The sequence below is a fragment of the Brachyhypopomus gauderio genome, chromosome 21 (genome assembly GCF_052324685.1).
Source record: "Brachyhypopomus gauderio isolate BG-103 chromosome 21, BGAUD_0.2, whole genome shotgun sequence".
Taxonomy (NCBI): domain Eukaryota; kingdom Metazoa; phylum Chordata; class Actinopteri; order Gymnotiformes; family Hypopomidae; genus Brachyhypopomus; species Brachyhypopomus gauderio.
Genome location: NC_135231.1, coordinates 3,387,342 through 3,409,196, shown reverse-complemented (window position 1 = coordinate 3,409,196; position 21,855 = coordinate 3,387,342). Strand labels below are relative to the sequence as shown.

Below are 21,855 nucleotides of genomic sequence, written 5' to 3'. Positions count from 1 at the left end.
TGGCATGACTTATTATTTAACCATGATAAAAAATGTGTTTTAACTATGTAAAAATGCTTTTAAAAATGTAATATTTTAAGGGGGGGGGGGGGGTAGTTGGTAAATTGTTGCCATGAGGCAACAATGCGCATTCATGGAAAGTACCATAAAACCCATTTTCCCCTAAAACAAAATTTTTAGGAAATCCAGATTATATGTAGTGATCTATTTAACCCAGTATATAAACAGTTAAGTTTAAACAGTTCCAATTTTTATTTGGAATCTAAGGTAATAACATTGTAATAAGGTACATATGTCTGTAATAAGACATAAACCACATCTCTCTTGCCCACCTGATGAAATTTAAAATAAGTAAATCTTTTTATAAAATTAAAAAAAATTGTGATATAATTTCACAATATATGAAACACGTATTACTTTTTTATATAAAATACCTCAACCTGTTTCTTCTGGTTCTGCCTCTGTGTCTGTACCTGACTCTGACCTGTTACAACTGTTCACATCAACGTCATTCTCCTCATCACTGTCCACTCCTCACTCTGCTCTTGTGGAAGAGCAACTCTGTGTTCACCTTCCTTCTACCATAGAAGAAACATTTCTGAGGATGAAAACATCATATATAAACTGCAGTCAAAATGCAGTCTACAATTCCTATGCTTTCCAGTGGAGAAATTAATAATCAAGATAATGTTGCAGTTAAAAAATGTTAGGGTTAAGCTTAGGGTTAGAATAAAAAAAAATGTAAATAAAAATGTTTTTCCCCCTTTTTAAATGTAATAAAATTTGTAAGCATAGTATCAGAATAGCCTAGAGCTACATAAGTTAATTACAGTCCAATAGGCTGAAGGTGCACAAATACGTTCCATATTTGCATATAGTTGCCATATCGCAACAATTAAATTTTACCCTTTTATAAAAACACTTAGTACATCTAAACTGGTATTATTGATGAAAAATTAAAGTGAACATACCCCAGATAGTATTTAAATTTTTTTCTTCAAGAAACTTGAAGTCTAAATCTTGAATAATTAGTGGAATTTGGGAGCCTTCAGGTCATGAACTTCAGTGTGGTGTGTCAATGGGATAAGGAGGTGCAAACATGGACTTGCTAGTCATGTGATGTCAAAAGTTACTGTTTCTGTCAAAGTAGAAGTCCCCCTCCCCCAAATAAATAGTAAAAAAAAATAGTAACATGGATTTCATATTTAGAGTCTTATTAAAACCAAGAAAAAGTCATTGTTGCCATTTGGTAACATCATGCAGTAGAGGGTCAAAAACAGATGGGGGTCACATAAACGCTCATGTTTTACTGTGCTTTCCATTCTGCTGCTGAAATCATGACAAATTATTGTATTGCCTCACGTCATAATTCCCTTCGCAAACATTACCGGATTATCAACTGCATTTGTCTTAGGTAAAAGATGAAAGCACTTCTACAAAAAAAATAAGCATAGGATAAATAGATCAGTACATTTTATTCATTACGTTGCTTGACTTTTTGGTGTATTGTATTTGCCATGGCAAGCTCCAAATAGCTATTGGTTTCTTGTACAGTTTCTTCTCAAGCCATAATCTGCACAAAACCTTCTAATATTATCTTCAGAACTCCTTCCATGTTCTCCCATGCCAAAGGTGATTGAGATTCTAGGGAGGAGCCAACGATGACACAATTCCTCAAAGTGACTGTCCGAACCTTTTTGTCTGAATTCAAGGAGTTACAGATTCCAAAAAGTATCTGTAATGAGTTTAAATAAAAATAGGCATGCAATTTAAGCATTGCAGTGGAATGCAGGTACACTGCCATTGACTTTGCATTTTGATGTTTGTAGGTGGTGGATAGGGAGCTTTTTGGAGTGAGTAAACCAGCTAGGGAATAGGACTGTTTTAAGGTTTGGCAATTCCAGGTTCAAGCATGTATAGGCTCACAAGGTATAGGACTCAGACCAGGATGTACTAAATCTGGCACCAACATAAAACATGTTAGTTCACTGGTTCTGTTATTACCAGGACTGGTACAATCTGGATTAATGTGTAACTGCTGTTTCAACTGCTGTCTTTCTGCTGAGGTGTGTGTTGTTTGTCACTCTGCATCGTGTAAAGAAATTGCAAATGTTTTGACTCTTCGTTCATGTGTTAATTGTGGTTCTCTGCGTTGTAACACATATGAGTTCATGTCTGACGGAGGGCATTTTGTAGAGAGCCCTCTCCCTTCAGTACTGAATGCAGACTGAAATTACACTGTTAATACAATTACACAATATATTCTTCAGCAAACTTAGACTACACTTAAACTGTGCAGCATTTAATTATTTGTGTAACAAATTCAAGAGCCCATTCCAGAAACTACCTTCCTCTTTCTGTAGCTCTATCTTTTCAGTCATAACTGAAGATTGTTGTATTCTCATCAAATCAAAGTCAATTAATCATAGCAGTTGTCCTAACACAATAATGATGTTAACAGTCTGAGTTTGATTCAACAGTGTTTACATGTGTTTGTGAGCTGCATGCTGTAAGATTAAATTGCATGTTTGTAGGTATGTGACGGTGTTGCTGTTTCTGAATTCGGTGGACGAGGGCGGGGAGAGCAGTTTCCCTGTAGCTGACAACAGGACTTACGAGGAGGAGGTGAGCCATGGATGCTCTTTGTTGCCATGGCAACACAGGGCAGCACGCTGTGTTGTCATAGCAACTAAAGAATTTGGTAGGAAGATGAGGCCCATGTTGTTTCTGTGAGGTTGACTCTTGACTTGGATGTCTCCTGTGTGAAGGACTAATACGTAGTGCTGTGACATGATGGTGGCACGATGAGGGAAGTTCATGTTGTTAAGTTTTTAGCTTCTCAGTTAATACTAAACACATCTCTGCCAGTTTTGTATAATGAGTCATATAGTGAAAATGACGTGACTACCGAAATGTGTGGTGGATGTACATGTATCGCTAACCTGCTGCGGTAGTTGGTTCCATCTTAATCCACATATTTTGGAGTGGGATTCAGATAGTCCTGGAGACCTCCAATAGCTGAATAAGATTACAGTTGGAACTAAGGAGGTGTATATATTGGGAATATAACTGGAGATTCTTGTATTTTGATCAGAAATGTCCCAATGCAAAAAAAAAGAAAAAGAAAACCAGTAACACCTTTGATTTAAGATCATTGTCACTGTCTTTACTGTATTGTAAAAATTTAACTACAGATTTTTGATTTTTGATCTTACCTGTGTGTGTGTATGTGTGTGTGTGTGTGTGTGTGTGTGTGTGTGTGTGTGTGTGTGTGTGTGTGTGTGTGCGCGCGCGTGCGCATGTGTTGGGGTGTGTGTGTGTTTGTTGGGGCGTGTGTGTGTGTTTTTCCCCCCTTTTAGGCTCTAGGTGACCTCTCTCAGCAGTACTGTGCCAAAGGGAATCTGAAGATTAGGCCGGTAGCCGGTACAGCCCTGCTGTGGTATAACAACCTTTCAGATGGCAATGGTTATTATCACCTTATTAACGTTTTCTCTCTAATCCTGCCTTTTATGATTTTTATTGTTGTTGTATTCGTGGTAATGAGAGATCCCTAGTCCAGTAAAAATAAATAAATAAAGTGACATTGGGCAACTTGAAAACTGAAGAAAATCACTAGATCTTTTTGACATCTTTTCTTGCAGTAGTGATGTTACTTTATTGTTCTCTTGGTGTGAGAAGAGCTTCAATCACCGTGCAGCTCAAAATAGTAACATCCACAGGCAAAACCTTTTTAACTGTCAGACTGAACCTGTAATGCCACTTATGTAGATTATGTAGATTAGGGTTGAAGCACATAGTCCTGATCCCTTATCATCCAAAACAAATTGTGCAGACCAAAGCATAAAGTCCAGGAACACAAAACTTGTAGTATGTGTGAAACTACAAGCTGATGTAAGGCAAACTTGCCCGAAGGTGGGGTTTGAGCACAGCATTAAACGTTTTAGCCTAAACCTCTCAACCAGTAAACCAATTTCTTTGTCTTAATCTTTGGCTTTCAATGAATTCCACTAGACCCATTAATTTTAATCATTTTGCTCATTTGTAGTATATGCAAAACCTACTTTTGATCATTTTTACAAACATTTACATTTTCAAATACAATTATATGCAAATCAGTAGTCCAGACATGGAGCGTTAATTAAGTAGCTTTATTTAAACATCAGTAACTTCTGAGTAACTTCAACAATTTGTATAACAGTTAAATGACCGAGTGGTGTTCTGTTATTGGAACACCGTGTTCGAGCACAGAGGTGTCCATATGTGCACACGGCACCAAGATACCCTAGGTCGCAGTTCGATGATCGATTTTGTAATTGTGCTGTCGGACTTGCAACCATGTGTGTTAGACACTCGGATAAAGAGGAGATTCTGGCAAACCGTCAGGAGGGAAAAGCAGTTCCCGACCAACACTGTATTCCATGAGGCTGGGGATCTGCTGACCTCGACTGGGGATGTCATTAGGCAGTGGAAGGAATACTTAGAGGATCTTCTCAATCCCACCATCACACCTTCCACAGAGGAAGCAGAACGGGAGGACTCGGACGGGGGTTTGCCCATCACTCGGGTTGAGGTGACCAGGGTAGTTGTGAAACTCCTTGGCGGCAAGGCTCCGGAGGTGGACGAGATCCGCCCTGAGTTCCTTAAAGCTCTGGATGTTGTGGGACTATCCTGGCTGACATGTCTTTGCAACATCGTGTGTACATTGGGTACAGTACCTCTGGACTGGCAAACCTGGGTGGTGGTTCCCCTTTTTAAGAAGGGGGACCGGAGGGTGTGCTCCAACTATTGGGGGATCACACTCCTCACCCTTTCTGGTAAAGTCTATGAAGGGGTCCTGGAGAAGAGGGTCCGTCGATAGTTGAACAATGCTGGTTCTGTCCTGGTGGAACACTGGACCAGCTTTTCACCCTTGCGAGAGTCCTAGAGGGTGCAGGGGAGTTCACTCAACCAGTCCACATGTGTTTTGTGGATTTGTAGAAGGCATTCAACCATGTCCCTCGGGGATTCCTCTGGGGGGTATTCTGGGAGTATAGGGTATGGTGCCCGCTGGTACGGGCTATCCAGCCTGTACAAACGGAGCAGACTAAGTCAGACTAGATCCTGGTGGGAGTTGGTCTCCGCTAAGGCTGCCCTTTGTCACTGATTCTGTTCATAAATTTTTTGGACAGAATTTCTCTGCGTAGCCAAGTCAGACATTATATATCTCGGCTGTCCTGGGAACGCCTCGGCATCCCCCCAGAAGAGCTAGAAGAGGTGGCAGGGGAGAGGGAAACCTCTTTGCTTAGGCTGCTGCCCCTGTGACCCAGACCTGGATAAGAGGAAGAAGATGGATGGATAGATTGATGGATAGATTGCTTGATTGATTGCTTGATTGATTTCTCAGGACCCACTCATCAAGCTGGAATTTGATTTCCTATTTCTGCAGGCAAGATAATAATAATAATAATAATAGTAATAATAAATCATGTGGTTCAATTCTAACATTCTTGATTTGCAAGAGACTAGAATTCAGTCATTATCAAAAACATCATGAACTTTGGCAGTGTAATCTGCCAATATTGGTGTATTTTCTGCAATTCTGTGGTTCTCTAACATAAAAACAGTAACCAAGAAATCAGTCAATCCATTTGTGTTGAAATTATAAGTGTAAACATTGCAGTTTTGTGTGAGACAATGTTACACAAATTAGTTATTTACTTTTGTTTGGTTGGTTGGTTGTTGTGGGTTGTTGTGGGTTTGGTGCCTAAATTGTTTAAAAAAGATTTTCAATTTCAGTGCGAGTCTGAACATCCTTGTAAATAAACAAAATATTTAGACTTGTCAGAGTGATATAGTTATCTCAATAGTTATCAAAAATATGCTGACATTTGTTGTGCAGTATCTACATGCCGGCCAACACTTTCAAGCCTTTCAGCTTATGATCCTAAAATGTCCAAAACATCTCTGACAGGATTTTTTGTGTGAGTCTTTGTCTAGAGTAACACGTCAGAATCATGTTAGTATAGCTTGTTTCTCTTGTTTTCTTTTGCTCTCTCTTTATGGAGATATGGGTATGGACATCCACTCACTCTCTGTCCTTGTCGTTTAGGTTGGGTAGGAGAGCTGGACGAGTTCTCTCTCCATGGCGACTGCATGGTCACTCGAAGCCCCAAGTGGATAGGCAATATCTGGATCAACATCGACCCTGACCAAGAGCGACAGAAGCGCTACCAGCAACTGGTCTCTGGGCAACAGTTCAGGCAGGAAAGTCAGAAGATGGAGCATAGCGACCTTCATCAGGAACTGTGAGCTTCACAACTTCTGACAAGGCTGTCCGTTTGGGCCCCATCTGTTTTTCACCCTCCAAGATAAATTCCAGTTTAGCCAGACCATTGCTCATTTTCACACTGCAGTGCTGGTCTCAGGTGCTCAACTCAGCTAATGGCACTTTTCATAGCCATACTGCCCCCTGGTGGTGCTAGTATGTTACATATCTGACTTGAGGGTTTTAACTGAAAACTACTTTCAGTTATAATAAAACCTCTATTTATTGACTTAATTATATGAGAGCATTTTTGTGATTGGAATGGTATTTATTCATGAAAATATTTATTGAATAATGCATATTTATTGTTAAGTGCATATTTATTTATTTATTTATTTAAGTTTATTTATTCACACATAATGTTTGTACTTATGTCTTGGTTTGGTTATATACTCAATGCACTTTCCAATGCACATTTTAATTTAATGCAATAGACAAGATATATATGTAATTATGTCACAGTTCAGTTTATGTTAATATGGCAAATAAATGAAACCAACTTGAAATGTCTTATGTGTCTTAAGTTTGTAAGGTACTCAAGTGTGTGACTTGAATTACAGCAGAATTGCAGCTCACAAAACTCACATTTCAGATTCCTCATCATCCCATGTATGTGTCTAACCTAGACTCCACAAGATGGTGCAAAAGCAGTGTACATTTGAATTGGCTTACTCAGCTGAGAGTGCCTTAAATTGGGATTAACAATCTTGTGTTTAATTGTGCATCTGTTCTCAATAAGTTACTTTACAATCATTGCTGCTACTTGTTTTGCACTATAAAATCACTTTAAATCTTTACACATATACACAATATACACAACATTTTTATTGTGCATTTTTCCTTGAGAAATAAAACAAATAATTTTATTAATTTTAAAAAGACTGACTTATTGACTTCAATTGTTTTAAAGATCTAATTGCCACTTGAACCTTTGAAGTATTTTGGAGAGTTTTAACCAATTTCAACAGTTTAGTTTTTAACTGTAGTTTAGTAAACAGATTGCTAAACCTCAGAGCAACTGAAGTAAAGCTCTGATAAAATTTCTGTAATACATTTTAGCATTGAAAATTTAAAAGACAATTTTAAAAGAAGATACAACTCATTTGAAATTCCACAAAGAGCTTAGGCCTCAGAGTTATGTGTCATGCTAGTGTGGTAAAAATATCATCAGCTCAGCTCCTTCACATAAACAAAATTGCATTGTAATGGTATTATCCAGTACAGGGACACCAACAGAAATCCACCCCCCTCACACACACACACACACACACACACACACACACACACACACACACACACAAGGCTTAATGCATTGGACCATTCACTTTAACTACTTAACCCGTCTATTATATCATTAAATCATAAACAATATGATTGCATGTGGATCTGTGGTGAAACATTCTCTATGTCTAATGTAATTTTAATTCAACATAAATTTGCAGAATAAAAAAAACACATTTTAGTCCAAAATAGTCCAAAATTTTTTGTTATATGACATTGTTTTTATAACTAGCGAAATAGAGAGCAAAGGATTAGAGCTATATTCATTTAGACTTGATTTCTGAGGATTGTTAATAACTGCCCTGATTATGCCTAGGGTGAAGGGGGCATTATTTAAAGACCCGAGTAACAAAGCCATTCTGTGGTCTTCTAAGCTTTGTCTTTCTAGTGTGACTGTACATTGTGTCTTGCTGTACCTCTGATCTATCAGTTTCAACGGTCAGTCTCAATATGAAACAGTGGAAATCTACACACTATGTACGGGTTTAAACTTTCATTTCTGTATGTGTGTCTACAAAACTACTTTTTTAACCTGTTGGCATATTCCTTGCTATATTCAAGGGGTCTAAACCTTTCTTAGACATTTTGAATGCAATATAATCCCACAATCCGGTATAGGTGCTGGGTAGCTCTTTAACCAATTCCTTTTTGATTATTCAGTCAGAATGAAATCTCACTAAACTGTAACAAGTAAATCAGCAAAGCGTGCCTCCGCAACAAAGCAGTTCATCTCAACAGTAGCGGAGTGGGTCTGGTGTCTGTGACAGGAGTCAGACACACTGGGACCAATCGCAGTACAGTCTGGTTCCGAGGATGGTGGGCGGGTGGGGGTCTGTACGAACTAAGAGCTGATGCTACAGGCGCCTCACATTCCCACCGACCGACATAGCTACGCCGGTTTCTCACGTCTGTGATTGATCTACAAAACCCCGACGGACTCGTTATTAACGGTTATTTTCATTTAACTTTTATCCATGCGATTCTTCAGGCTTACCTTCAAGTGCTTTGTCGACTGCTTCTGAGAGTCCCATTTAGACTACAGCTTGCGACGCTCCGAAATTTTCCATCTTGAACTTCAATCTGCCGGTCTGCAACATCGTCGAAGATCCTTTAAAATATCAACGAATACTAAACAGATAGAGCAGCAGCACCAAACTAAAGAACTAAAAAGACGCGCCTTAAAAAAAACGCGCCTTGTCCATCGAGCCGCTATTTGTAAATTATAGGGCTAGCCTCCTGCTAGCCAGTCGGCATGACGTCCGAGGTGGGTGAGCGTGTCCAAAGTAAGAATGCATTTATGTATATCTATCTATCTATCTATCTATCTATCTATCCATCTATCTATCTATCTATCTATCTATCTATCTATCTATCTATCTATCTATCTATCTATCTATCTATCTATCTATAGTAAGATTGCATTTATGTAATTCTATCTATCTATCTATCTATCTATCTATCTATCTATCTTATCTATCTATCTATCTATCTATCTATCTATCTATCTCCTAACCTATATAGGCCACCACTCAAGTTATATACTGACATCCTGTGTAATTAATAATATTTCACATATGCTTGAACGTCCGGTGTGTTTTACATCAGTGCCATGGCTTACTGTAGGTTACCAGTTATGGGTAATTAAACTGCCTCACAGTGAGAGTAGCAATATGACTCACACACATTCCCCATTCCCTCACAAGCATTTTAACTTCTTACTGTAAGAGTACTCCAGCATATGATATTGGACACTGCCTTGTCTGTTAGACATGATCTAGCCTTTGGTCACTTTTGCTAATGATTGTGGTACACACTGAAAATGCTGATATCAAATAATTAAAAATATTACCAGACAATGTATGCAGTTACTACATATACTAGGTATGCTAGGTATTCTATACTAATTAAATCCAGAAGATCACGATTTGGTTAACTTTATTGGTCTCATTCATTCAAACTGCTTCAATCTGGATCCACCTACTTTTTTCGAACCTGTGTGCAGAATGTCACCCATGACATCATAAGATGACATAAACCAGTCACTTGGCATAACATGCAGCACATTTAAATGAGCAACATAATAAAGAAATAGTTGGGTCATGACATTGAATGTACCTTTTTCGTTTTGTTTCTGTTCCTTTGTTTCTCTTTCTGTTCTTCGGATGATGGAGAGACATGCCAGGAGGGAATCGGGGCGGCGGTCACACGTCCTCTGGTGGTGGCCACTGGGGTGTGTGAAGATGAGGTGTCTGAGCCAAGTCCTCGATCAGGCGTGGTGGACGGCTGCATGTGCGGAAGCAGCGTGTGTGTGTGTGACCCCAGAGCGGTGTTGGGTCATGCCGACAGACAGACGTGGAGCAGTCAGATGGACTTTATTATGTCTTGTGTGGGATTCGCTGTTGGCCTCGGTAACGTCTGGAGGTTCCCCTACCTCTGCTATAAGAATGGTGGAGGTGAGACAGTTGGACATACACACATGTACACAGAACACCCTCACAAATTCAGTCATACATACATGCACAACTGTCATTCTTTGAGCTATTCCAGATTGGCACGCACATGCAACAAGATCGGGAGAACACAAATCATGCTAATAATATTAGCACAGTGTGTATCGCAGGAGAGGAGGAACATATTCAGGACCTGTAAAACCTGTAACTGTATCCAATGCTATAAATAAGGAACGATCTATTTTTATTTGCGCTAAATCCAATATTCAAATCCATCTGTATAAGTACGTTGGTTTTTGTTTTTGACAAAATTTTAAGTCCAGTTAAAACATAGGTAGAATACTTGGGAGAGCAGAGTACAGAGCCTTAGATAGCTGTGTGTTCCAGGGTGGTGATGGGGTAGCACGTGAGCAAGTAGCTCCCTTCTGGAAAACAAAGGTTTGTAGCCCAGTCTATTCCATTCTAATCCATTCAGCAGCTACACTCGTTCCTCCTGAAGAAACACTGTGCAGCTTCCTTTAAACCATTTGCATGTATATGATCATAGGTGTGAAAAGGCACCTTGCTAGTAACGGTCAGTGGGAAATTGTAAATGGTTTTGAGCTCAAATCCACATTTAGGTTCTCTTTAATGAGATGAAAGTATGGGCTTCTGCCTACAGCAGATTTCTTTGTTTGGAGACGGTGCAAGTCATTTGACTAAATGACCTAGAATCCTCTTTGTGGAACTGTGTCTAAGAATTTTACGAGTAGAGGTGTCAATTCCAGGTTCAGAAAGTAAAAGTCCTCACCAGGATTTTGCTCAGGCTTCCTGGATTGTGTTGATTCTACTAATCTTACTTGGATTGCACTAATTAGAAAATCTAGCAAGCTTGAGCAAAATCCTGGTGAGGACTTTTACTTTCTGAACCTGGAATTGACACCTCTGTTTACAAGTAGCCAGATGGCTTCGTTATTTGGAGGACTTTGACCAGGCCTTAGTTTTCCTGGTACCACAGAAGTCTCATTTGGCTAAGCCAGCCAACGGCAAGGCTGTTTCATTTTGATGTTTCAGTGCAAAGCGGGTCATTCACTTCTTCCAGTCTCTTTTCTCTTTCTCTTTCTTTCTGTGTTTGCCTCTCTGTATTCTCTCCAACTGGTCCTGCTGTCTTTTCCCATACACTGCAGTCTTCACCACATTTTTCTATCTGTACTTCTCTTCCTCTGCTACACATCCTTATAAGGTGTTGGATTCCATCATGCTGAGATGAAGAGTGAAAGAGAGTGTGCGCAAGATTTCTTTGGAAGAGCGATAATAGTCAAACAACGAACCACTTGCATAAACACTATTGCATATATCTTTAAAAAATGTCATGAGGTTCATACGACAGGTAGCACATGTTACAGTTACAATACTTACCAGACACTCTTGTCCACAGTTACAGTAGTGCTTTGCTGTCATCTGAGTATAAAGCTGTATTATACTTTGAGCGTAGCGCTGACTCAACACACTGCGCGCGATAGAAAGGCAGAAGCATTTGTACTTAATGCGTCATTCATTGAAGTTTTCTTCAAATGTTTTCTCCACAGGTGGTAGTGTAAAGAAACAACCCTGCAAAAAACAGATGTCGAAAAGTTTACATGATGAATTTTAATATAAATTTTAATGAATATTTCCAGGTTTGTGAAATTTGAGTTGAAAACCCTTAAAATTGTATCTGTATTTCGTTTCGCAACAAAAAGCTATCTGACCGAATAGTTCACTTGTATTATGTTTACAAATGCAAGTGAGAAATGTACCGCCTCTTGTAATTCCAGCGCGAACCTTGAAAGAACGTGAAAATGTTTTGAAAATAAACTACCATTAAATACAATATGTGATAGCTTGGTAGCTAATATAGCTACAGTGAAAATCCTAACCAAACTAGTATATGCTAACAAGTTTATGTAATTCACTTATTCTTCAAATCAGATTACCAAACACGGTAGGATATCTTTTACAGTAATGTGATAAAAAGCTAATTTATCATTGTGTGTATTTGTATGAATATGTAATTTACTACAGCTGTGAAGTGCTGAAAAAGATTGAAAATGGAATGGAAAGTGCGTAATATTTGGCACGCGCACCAGTTGCGAAGTATAAACCTAACTTAAGGATAACATCAAGTTGGTGCCTTGTCAGAGGCAAGGAGTTAATGCAGGAAAATACACACATGGAACAAGAGGTTTTTATTTTTCCTTTACTCATACTGATTGTTGGAGGCTTGCAGGTGTGTGGGCATGCGCAAGCACTTAGAACATTTTTTACTGTGCCTGCAAGTCAATTTATGCATCCCTGTGTGGATCTCATCTTGTATGCATTGTGTATTGCAGTGTGGGATGTGGAAGAAAAAAAAACTATCAAGTATCATTATCAATATTATATAATCAAAGAAGAAAATGTTGGTTAAAATTCATAAAATCTATTTGTCAAAGCTAAAGCCATGCTGGAAGGAGGTACGGGCAGAAGAATATAGGGTCTGCACTTGTGCACACATATGTGCAAGCATTCATTTTACAAGCTCTATGGACATGTTTGTGAAAGTGCATGCAACCTATGCGCATGCAAGCTGCAAGTTACTGTGTTATTTTTAAACCTATTTCACCATGTGGTTGTCGTCATACATATTGTTTATGTGGTTGATTTATTTCTTGCTATAACACCCTCTCTGTTCCTGCTGTTACTATGATTTTACAAGACTCATAGATTTTACTATGATTTTACAAGCACAAGAGGCCTAGTGCTTACTTGTATGTTTGTGTGTGTGTGTGTGTGTGTGTGTGTGTGTGTGTGTGTGTGTGTGTGTGTGTGTGTGTGTGTGTGTGTGTGTTGAGCAGTTATGAGGTTGCAAAAAGTGGTTCGAGAGAGCTGACTGGTCAGAAGACAGTTAATGTTTATTTAATATCAGGGCAAACACTCTTGTCCATGACTCTTGTCTTCTCAACTGTTTCTCTCGTCTCAAGGACACCTCTAGCTGTTCTTGCGTAAGCAGAGCAGCTGTTGAACCTCAATGTTTCCTCTATATATCTCTCTTCTACGACATGCCAGCTTTCATTCTGTCCCTCATTCTCTCTTCAGTCTTAGTCTCTCTATGATACTAATTAAATTTGCAAGCATTTAAATAGGAGTGAGTTTAAAAAGTAACAGATCTGGTAGTTGTAATTGCGTGTGTGAGGCCGCTTTATCTGAAAAACGAGAAAGTAAACAGCCCCATGTCTTATGATAGTGTGTGTGTGTGTGTGTGTGTGTGTGTGTGTGTGTGTGTGTGTGTGTGTGTGTGTGTGTGTGTGTGTGTTAGGGGTGTTTTTGATCCCATATGCTCTGATGGTGTTTATCGGAGGTATTCCAGTCTTCTTCCTGGAGATCGCACTAGGCCAGTTCATGAAACAAGGTGGAGTTTCTGCCTGGAATATCGCCCCTCTTTTTAAAGGTACAGGAGATATTTGCAATTGATCTTGTCACATTATTTAATTTAAAATAACTGGATAATTACTTTATGAACATTACTTTGCCATCGCATCCTCTCTCTTGCTCTCGCTCAGGGCTAGGCCTGGCGTCCATGGTGATCGTGTTCTTCTGTAACACATACTACATCCTGATTCTGGCCTGGGGATTGTACTTCCTGGTTCACTCCTTCACTTACCCCCTACCCTGGACGTCCTGTAGCCAGGAGTGGAACACGCCCAACTGCACGCTGGACTTTAACCGGTCCTGCGCTAATCGCACTGTCCCTGCTTCCTCTTACTCTTCATCTTTGCCACTTAACCGCTCTTCTCTCGAACCCAACATCAGCTGCTTGGAATCTGAAGGCATGCGTTCACCTATCATGGAATTCTGGGAGTAAGAGGTTTTTTAGGCGTCATTGTGACCACAATTTTTAGATCTTAATAATAATGATTGTTCAGAAAATTTGTTCATAAAAAAAATTTGTTTCAGTGTGAATTTCCAGTTTAACGTGTGTCACATTAGGCGACAAGTTGCTCTTACAACTTTAGGTTTAAAACCCTCTCTTTTCTTTCTCAGACGTAAGGTCCTGCGTCTGTCTGGTGGATTGGATGAGGTGGGTGATATCAACATTTACATGGTGCTGTGTCTTCTTGCTACCTGGGTCATAGTGTATTTCTGCATCTGGAAAGGGGTCAAGTCTACAGGCAAGGTAAGAACCAACTAGTGTGTGGTTTGTTATGAGTAGGTACTGAAAGCATCTTTTTCTCTCATGTATAACACTGAGCTTCCAGCAGGTTGGGACTGTAGCACATGAATAGCTCCATGAGAGTCGATTCTATGAATGTTTTGAGCAGTCTATGTCTGTATGATAAAAAAAAATCAGGTCTCGGAATCAGAACAAGAGTCTCAAAGGGGGACGTAGTAATGCTAATTAAAATTGTGTGTGTTTGTGTGTGTGTGTGTGTGTGTGTGTGTGTGTGTGTGTGTGTGTGTGTGTGTGTGTGTGTGTGTGTCTTTAGGTTGTGTATTTTACAGCTCTCTTCCCATATTTGGTGCTGGTAGTCCTATTTGTTCATGGAGTTTCACTGCCAGGAGCTGACAGTGGAATTATTTATTATTTGAACCCTGACTGGAGCAAACTCAGAGATCCACAAGTCAGTGTATACTTGCTTTGTTACACATTATCATGCAGTAAAATAAATTTTATGGACATCCTGTGCATGTTTTGCATTGTATTGGTGATGATGACCGTGACAGTTCTATTAGGTTTGGATTGATGCTGCTACACAGATCTTCTACTCATATGCTATTGGTCTGGGAGCATTAACAGCCCTGGGGAGCTACAACCGCTTCAACAACAACTGTTACCAGTAAATAATTCTTTATCATGATTATGGCTGCTCACTTTCAGATACACACATGTATCTTGAATAGGAAATAGTGAGGTGTTTTTTTCTTAGTTTGAAACCACAGACAGTAAGATGAAAAGGTTAAGTGTAGTTACTAGGATAAACTTGCCACTACATTTCTTCATTTAAGAGACTGCATTTAATACGTTTTAGGCTAGACTGTGCTGTAGTATAAATAGGTCTACCAATATTGCCCTTGAGATACATTTTTGGAGGGAAATGTGATACCTTCTAACAGCTTTCTAAGAGGCTCAAAGGATGTGTAGTGGCCACCCACAGCCCTGTTCCAAGTGAAAATGCAGACTGAACAAGTACTGATATGCAACAGATTAAACCCTCCACCATTCCTAAAGTCTCCACATCTCTTCAGATACGACAGTTCATATATGCACATATTCCACGTGTGGTTTACAATAACTAGTTTTACAGTGTAGGTGTTTCCTTATGTATAAGCAGAATAGAAAGTGGGAGAGTTTTTTTTTCTTTTTCTGAGTGCAGGGCAGCTGGGGGTTTATGGCAGCCTAATCTGATTTGTGCAAGCTTAGAGAAAATATGTGGAATGTGTTTTTGTGTGGCTGTGTGCTATGGGTTAACTGGGTTTACTCTTCGCTTCTAAACCTGAATATTAAAAGCTAACATACTTACTAATCTCACTTTCTTGTGCCATTTCTCTCTCTCCGTCTCTCTCTCATTCTTCCTTTAGGGATGCATTTGTACTGGCTCTTATAAACAGTGGGACCAGTTTTTTTTCAGGCTTTGTGGTTTTTTCCGTGCTTGGCTTCATGGCGGCCGAACAGGGTGTTGACATCAGCAAAGTTGCGGAGAGTGGTGAGTCCACTTACCGTGACCTTCTTCTCACGTCCCCATGGTTTCGTCCCCGCGTTCTTTACGTCACCCTCCCACTTTGTTACCGATGGCTCGTTTGCCCACTGGCTCCTCTTCCCAGTTCCCAAACCATTCGAGAAATTAAATGAACAAAGGGGAGGAACCAAAGTGAAAGAAGAGGGTGATTGTGAGTCGAGCGTCAAATGTTTTAGCTGTTATCATGGTGTATTATGTTCACTAAATGTTAGTTCTCTATCTTTCTGTCGACCTGTTTCTGCCTGTCTGTGTCTATTTCTCTCTCTCTCTCTGTCTCTCTCCTTCAGGTCCAGGGTTAGCGTTCATTGCTTACCCTAAAGCAGTGGCTCTCATGCCCCTGGCTCCTCTGTGGGCTGTCCTCTTCTTCAGCATGCTGCTAGTGTTAGGACTGGACAGCCAGGTAAGGCCACGTGGAGCTGAAAGACACGTCACACCACGAAAGACACGTTGCACCACGAAAGACACGTCGCAACATACAAGCACTCCAGGAAGTGCTCAGAGAGCTTAGCTCATATGCTGACAGCCAGAGTGACGCTGGCTAGCAGAGCGATATGAAATGAACAGTCTTCTGTGGTTACTGTAAACCATGGTCTGTACAAGGTGCCAAAAACCTCTGCCGCTTCTGAATGTCAGGAGTTGTCGCCTCATGACAGTGCTTGATGGAGTGAAAATAGACTCCATGAAGATAGACTAAAAATAGGCAATAGACTAAAAATGATTGGGTCAGAGAATTTGATCTGAGCAATGATACAAAAAAAAGCACTGTTCAAAATCTTTGAAATAAGTGTTACATAAGACATCTTGGTTTCTTCATTTGCCTTTCTCTTAGTTCGTAGGTGTGGAGGGTTTCATCACAGGGCTCCTGGACATGCTTCCCCCCAAGTCCTACTTTAGCTCTGTGCGTCGTGAGGTTGTCGTGGCAATATGCTGTATCACCTGCTTCTTTATCGACCTCTCCATGGTAACGGAGGTAGGCCACAGGAGAGCAAGAAGCTATGAGACGGGAGGGAATGGTGACTCATTGCTCTAATGCATAATTTTATTTCACACCAATATTCAATCGTTTCTGGGTTGTTCCATGTTCGTGCCTATGTTTATGTTTCTGAAATTTCTGTGATGTATGTAATTTATTTTCATGCCCTCTCAGTCTGTCAATTTCTATAATTTTGCCCCCCCATGTCTCCATATAGGGAGGGATGTATGTGTTCCAACTCTTTGACTATTATTCAGCCAGTGGCATCACACTCCTGTGGCAAGCATTCTGGGAGTGTGTGGTGGTGGCCTGGGTATATGGTAAGAAATTGCAGTAAAAATGACAATAATCAAAAAGGGAACACAAGCACCTACATCAAACATGAAGAAGCCCTGTAATGAGCATAAAATAATGTGAAATATTTCATTGCATGAAACTTTTTAGAGTTACTGACATCATAAATTAAATACAAATTAAATGTTCCAAAAATTCTGCTTGGTAAACGTCTATAAATAAACGTCTATTAATGAAAACACTGAAACCTAAAGTTTTAGTCATGGCAAAAAGATAAAATGGGGTACAGGAATGTCATACGTAGAGAAACATATACACACCCACATTAACACACTTACCTTAAAACACTTGTAAGGACGTCTCACCCCTCCCTCTCCCCACCAGGAGCTGACCGCTTCATGGACGATGTGGCACGCATGATTGGCTATCGCCCTCTGCCGTACATGAAGTGGTGCTGGTCTTACGTTACACCATTAGTGTGTTTGGTGAGTCACCATCTCTGTGTATCTCTAGCATCTTCTACCTGTAAGACGTAGCGGATGAAGGTGCATGAACAGTTGTGTGCGTGTTTTGCAGGGTGTGTTTCTGTTTCACGTGGTGAGCTATAAGCCCTTGGTGTATAACGGGGTGTATGTGTATCCGTGGTGGGGGGAGGCATTGGGGTGTGCCATGGCTCTCTCCTCCATGCTCTGCATCCCCGTCACTGTCCTCTACAAACTCTTACACTGCAAAGGTTCCCTCACGGAGGTAAGTGTTCGTGTGTGTGTGTGAGAGAGAGAGAGAGAGAGAGATGACATGATGATACACGTCTGACCATGGTTTTTTATCTCTTTAGCGCTGGCAGTGTCTGACCACGCCTATTTGGGGGCGGCACCATCTCGAGTTCCTCCCGCCTGAGACAGAAGTCAAACTGTTGCCTAATAATGAGATAAGCAAAAACTCACTCCCTTATGAGGGTGTCATATAAGTCACACACACACTGTAAAACCCAACAAGTTCACTAAACTCAAAAGTTTTGTTGTAACCGATTATCTAAGAAATTTTAAGTTCATGTAATATAATTTTTGAGTACAGTTTACTTAAAAAAAAGAAAATTTTAAATAAAATATATAAGTTTAGGAAAATCTTAATTTTTAAGTACTACATACTACAATACTTTTAGTAATAATTATATACTTTCCCCCAACTTAATCATTTTTTTTTTTTTTTACATTTTTATGGCATTTGGCAGACGATCTTATCCAGAGCGACTTACATTTTATCTCATTTTTTTAATACGAGTGAGCAATTGAGGGTTAAGGGTCTTGCTCAAGGGCATCTCAGTCATGGCCTCAGGTCTGGGAATCGAACCCACGACCCTCCGGTCACAAGACCAGTTCCCTAACCACCAGGCCATGACGCGCCGCCATGGTGACCACTGTAAAAAGTAAATCCAGGACACCGGGCATGTTGGTGACCTCAGACGCTGCGTGACTTTGGATACTCATAAATTATAATGTTATTACTCAAAAATATGTATTCATTTAAACTTAAAACATAACAAAAAGTTAAGACAGCGCAAAACCTTAATGCTGGGTTAACTAAATAACAAGATTTGAGTGTTATACCAATAAAGAGTATAAGTTAACAATACTGTTCGGGTTTACAGTGCAAGCATTACTGGATAACAGTGACGTGAATCTCTTCATTCGCTACAACAGTTGCTGCTCTAGTATTAGGTACTTCAAGATTAGCGGATGAGATGTTGGACCCCATCTAACACAAGAGTCTCATGTCTGTCTCACCTCCTCACCTTTGCATATAATCTCATGTACAGGTTTGGAGTTTTTTTTTTTGTTTTTTGCTTCATTCCTTTTTCTTTCTTTCTGTTTCACTCTTTATGTCAGTGTGAAGCACACAGATTATGTGATGATCAGGCAGTGTTGTCGGGACGTGTGTTTTCTGCGTTGTATGTTGTCTTGCTGTCCAGTACAGTGACTGGCAAATCAAATAAGTATTATGTAAAGAGAGGAGTGGTTCCAAAGTAAAAAATAAATAAATAAAATGTTGGTTAACAAAGTGTTTCCTCATAATTTATTTCTTGCATTTTAATAGAGACACATTACATATGATGTAATCCACAATTCGTTTCCACAATTTCTTCAGGCGTGGAGGTATCATTTTAAATGAGCGTACGCACTTGTGCCCTCAACATACACATACATACATAAACCAGACTATTCATTTTTTGTCACGATTCATATGACAGCTGTGTTATCTGTTGATAAGGACACAGTGCTCTTCACAGAGCTCTGATAACCTGAGTAGGTGAATGTGGGTAGTCCTGTAAATAGCACACTGACACCTGTTGTTCAGAATTGGGAACTTCAGGGCATTTCTTGTTTCTATAGCAACAGAAAAGGGGCAGACAGAACCAAAACCATTAAAGTATATGAGCGTGAGTATGTGATTATATCTGTATTTGTCTCATCGTGTATGTTTTGGTAAGGTCTGTACGAGCTTTGAAAGACCTAAGGCTGTGTTGCTGTCCAGTTCTTGACGGGCTCCCCTGGGGCTGCTGTGCTCCATGACCAAAGATCATTGCCAGCGTTTATCTTAAAGCGCCCGTGTCCTACGTATCTCTATGATGTCCACTCTGTGAGGCTTTATGTTCTAAAAACATTTATAACTCGCCAATCATTTAGAATTAAACAGGCTAACTGGGCCCGTGTCCTACGTATCTCTATGATGTCCACTCTGTGAGGCTTTATGTTCTAAAAACATTTATAACTCGCCAATCATTTAGAATTAAACAGGCTAACTGGGCCCGTGTCCTACGTATCTCTATGATGTCCACTCTGTGAGGCTTTATGTTCTAAAAACATTTATAACTCGCCAATCATTTAGAATTAAACAGGCTAACTGGGCCCGTGTCCTACGTATCTCTATGATGTCCACTCTGTGAGACTTTATGTTCTAAAAACATTTATAACTCGCCAATCATTTAGAATTAAACAGGCTAACTATTATACTTCCCGTCTTCCAACACTAGTGATAACTGGTCTCACGATTCTGGAATAAGTGCAGAACTGCCTGATAATAGGATCGTATGGTTACATACATAACAATAAAATATAATTGGCCATTATAAAACTGACCATTTATCCTCAACTCAAGTAAAACATACAGGTAAAACTGCCTGAATGATCTCCCAACTATGGTAGTAACATTTAGTATAGTAATACACTAAAGCAATTTTGTAACACTGCCTCTTACTGGGGATACATATTAGCAGCAGCTACATGAAATGAGGTACTTTGGCTCATTTTAATTGTATGACTGCAATGTCATACAGAATGTCCTCATGATGCACCACTAATGATGCTTTGCTCTCTTATGTATTGTCATTTTTGTAGGTCACATGTACATCACTTTAGACTTGTAGCTTGACACAATAAAGTGCTGTCTCCTCGAGGACAGTGTGTTTGTGTCTTCCCTCTCTCTTTTCCCAAGGTCAGTTATGCCTTAAACACCTAGGTGTTTTGTTCATTCTTTCTGGTTGGCGTCTTTGAGCTTTAACTGTCTTTCTGCCCTTTATGCCATCTGGGATTGACTTTATTACTGGGTACATCTACAATGCTGCCCAAAATTATTTATACCCCAGGCATATTTTGGCTTAAAGTTATTTTTATTCAACCAGCAATTTTTTTTTGTTTTGACTGGAAATGTCATCCTCCAGAAGATAATGACACAAATTACAAGAGGCATTATTGTGGAACAAAAATATTTTTCAGCTTTTATTTACATTTTATTGAATGAAAAGGGGCATGTGCAAAATTAATCATACCATTTGCAAACTGTCACTGTCTATGGGAAAATGCGAAGTTCAATACTATTTCAAATCGTCCAAGCTATTTTAAAGCACCATAAGTACCCTGATGAACTGGGACCAGCTGTTTTAATCAGTTCCTGTGGAAAATCTCAGAGGACGTGGTCAGATGCCTAACCCTAACCCGAGGATGGTGAGAGGGGTGAAAAAGAACCCAAGGATCATCACCAAGACCATCCTGGTGAATCTGGCATACAAGGCATACAGTCCAACGGACACTGCACGCTGCTGTGCTCAACAGACACAAACCGAGGAGGATGCCCCTTCTCCCGTATGGCCTTCTCAAATGCTCATCTGGACAAAGAACATGACTTCTGGTAATCTGTTTTATGGTCAGATGAAACAAAAATTAAATTGTTTGGCCACAATGATGTATCCTTCACTTGGTGCAAATAAGGATAAACTTTCAACCCTAAAAACACCATCCCCACTGTCAAACATGGTGGTGGGAACCTAATGATTTGTTTTTCATCCATTGGACCAGGGAACCTAAACAGTAAATGACACCATGAAAAGAAAGTAATACATCAAGATTCTCAACAAGTACATCAGGCAGTCTGCAGAGATACTTGGCCTTGGGCACCAGTGGACAATTCAGCACAACAATGACCCAAAACACAGCAGAAGTGGTGAATAAATGGTTAGCGGACAAATACATGAACGTTTTGCAGTGGCCCAGCCAGAGTCATGACTTGAATCCACTTGACAATCTGCAGTGGGATCTAAAGATCAGGGTGATGGCAAGGAGACCCTCCAACCCTCCAAGAGGTGGAGCTCATCACTAAAGATGAATGGGCAAAGGTACCAGTGGAGACATGCACAAAGCTGGTCGGCAATTATAGAAGGTTTTTGATTGCTGTAATGGCCAATAAAGGCTTTTCTATTGATTATTGAGAAGGGTATGAATACTTTTGGACATGCCACTTTTTGTTAAAATGTAAATAAAAGCA

The 21,855-nt window shown here is 39.8% G+C and overlaps 2 protein-coding genes and 1 long non-coding RNA gene across 6 annotated transcripts in view; 2 read left to right on the top strand and 1 right to left on the bottom strand.

Annotated features, from left to right (window-relative positions):
* p4htma (prolyl 4-hydroxylase, transmembrane a) overlaps positions 1-6,288 on the top strand; it is a 14,359-nt gene extending 8,071 nt beyond the window's left edge. Inside the window, 3 exon segments of the mRNA XM_076983691.1 lie at positions 2,535-2,625; positions 3,360-3,465; positions 6,089-6,288. Coding sequence (XP_076839806.1) covers positions 2,535-2,625; positions 3,360-3,465; positions 6,089-6,288 — 397 coding nt within the window.
* Positions 4,073-16,460, bottom strand: LOC143484775 (uncharacterized). Of its 3 annotated transcripts, none has more exons than XR_013122714.1 (5): positions 15,752-16,458; positions 11,434-11,625; positions 9,701-10,021; positions 8,580-8,693; positions 4,073-5,065 (listed from the first exon to the last, which is right to left on the bottom strand). It is a non-coding gene; the product is annotated as an uncharacterized LOC143484775 (long non-coding RNA). The 3 variants fall into 3 exon arrangements; XR_013122713.1 differs by lacking the exon at positions 4,073-5,065 and adding an exon at positions 5,085-5,308 and having other exon boundaries at positions 6,069-8,693; positions 15,752-16,460; XR_013122715.1 differs by lacking the exon at positions 4,073-5,065 and adding an exon at positions 5,085-5,308.
* LOC143484771 (sodium- and chloride-dependent creatine transporter 1) lies at positions 8,642-19,087 on the top strand. Of its 2 annotated transcripts, XM_076983689.1 has the most exons (14): positions 8,642-8,868; positions 9,757-10,038; positions 13,352-13,483; positions 13,596-13,893; positions 14,077-14,209; positions 14,520-14,654; positions 14,767-14,870; positions 15,613-15,737; positions 16,058-16,170; positions 16,600-16,740; positions 16,961-17,063; positions 17,422-17,522; positions 17,614-17,784; positions 17,873-19,086. In XM_076983689.1, exons 1-14 carry the CDS (start codon positions 8,838-8,840, stop codon positions 18,002-18,004), a joined length of 2,001 nt encoding a protein of 666 aa, XP_076839804.1. In that variant the 5' UTR covers positions 8,642-8,837; the 3' UTR covers positions 18,005-19,086. The 2 variants fall into 2 exon arrangements, with proteins under 2 accessions (XP_076839804.1, XP_076839805.1); XM_076983690.1 differs by lacking the exon at positions 17,614-17,784 and having other exon boundaries at positions 17,873-19,087.
* The last annotated feature ends 2,768 nt before the right edge of the window (positions 19,088-21,855 follow it).

Bases quoted from the DNA above. Each gene is read 5' to 3' on its own strand.
- LOC143484771 (XM_076983689.1), top strand. From the start codon at position 8,838: ATGACGTCCGAGGTGGGTGAGCGTGTCCAAA. The intron at 13,894-14,076 runs GTAAGAGGTTTT...TTTCTTTCTCAG, and splicing joins CCTATCATGGAATTCTGGGA to ACGTAAGGTCCTGCGTCTGT. The intron at 17,785-17,872 runs GTAAGTGTTCGT...TTATCTCTTTAG, and splicing joins GCAAAGGTTCCCTCACGGAG to CGCTGGCAGTGTCTGACCAC.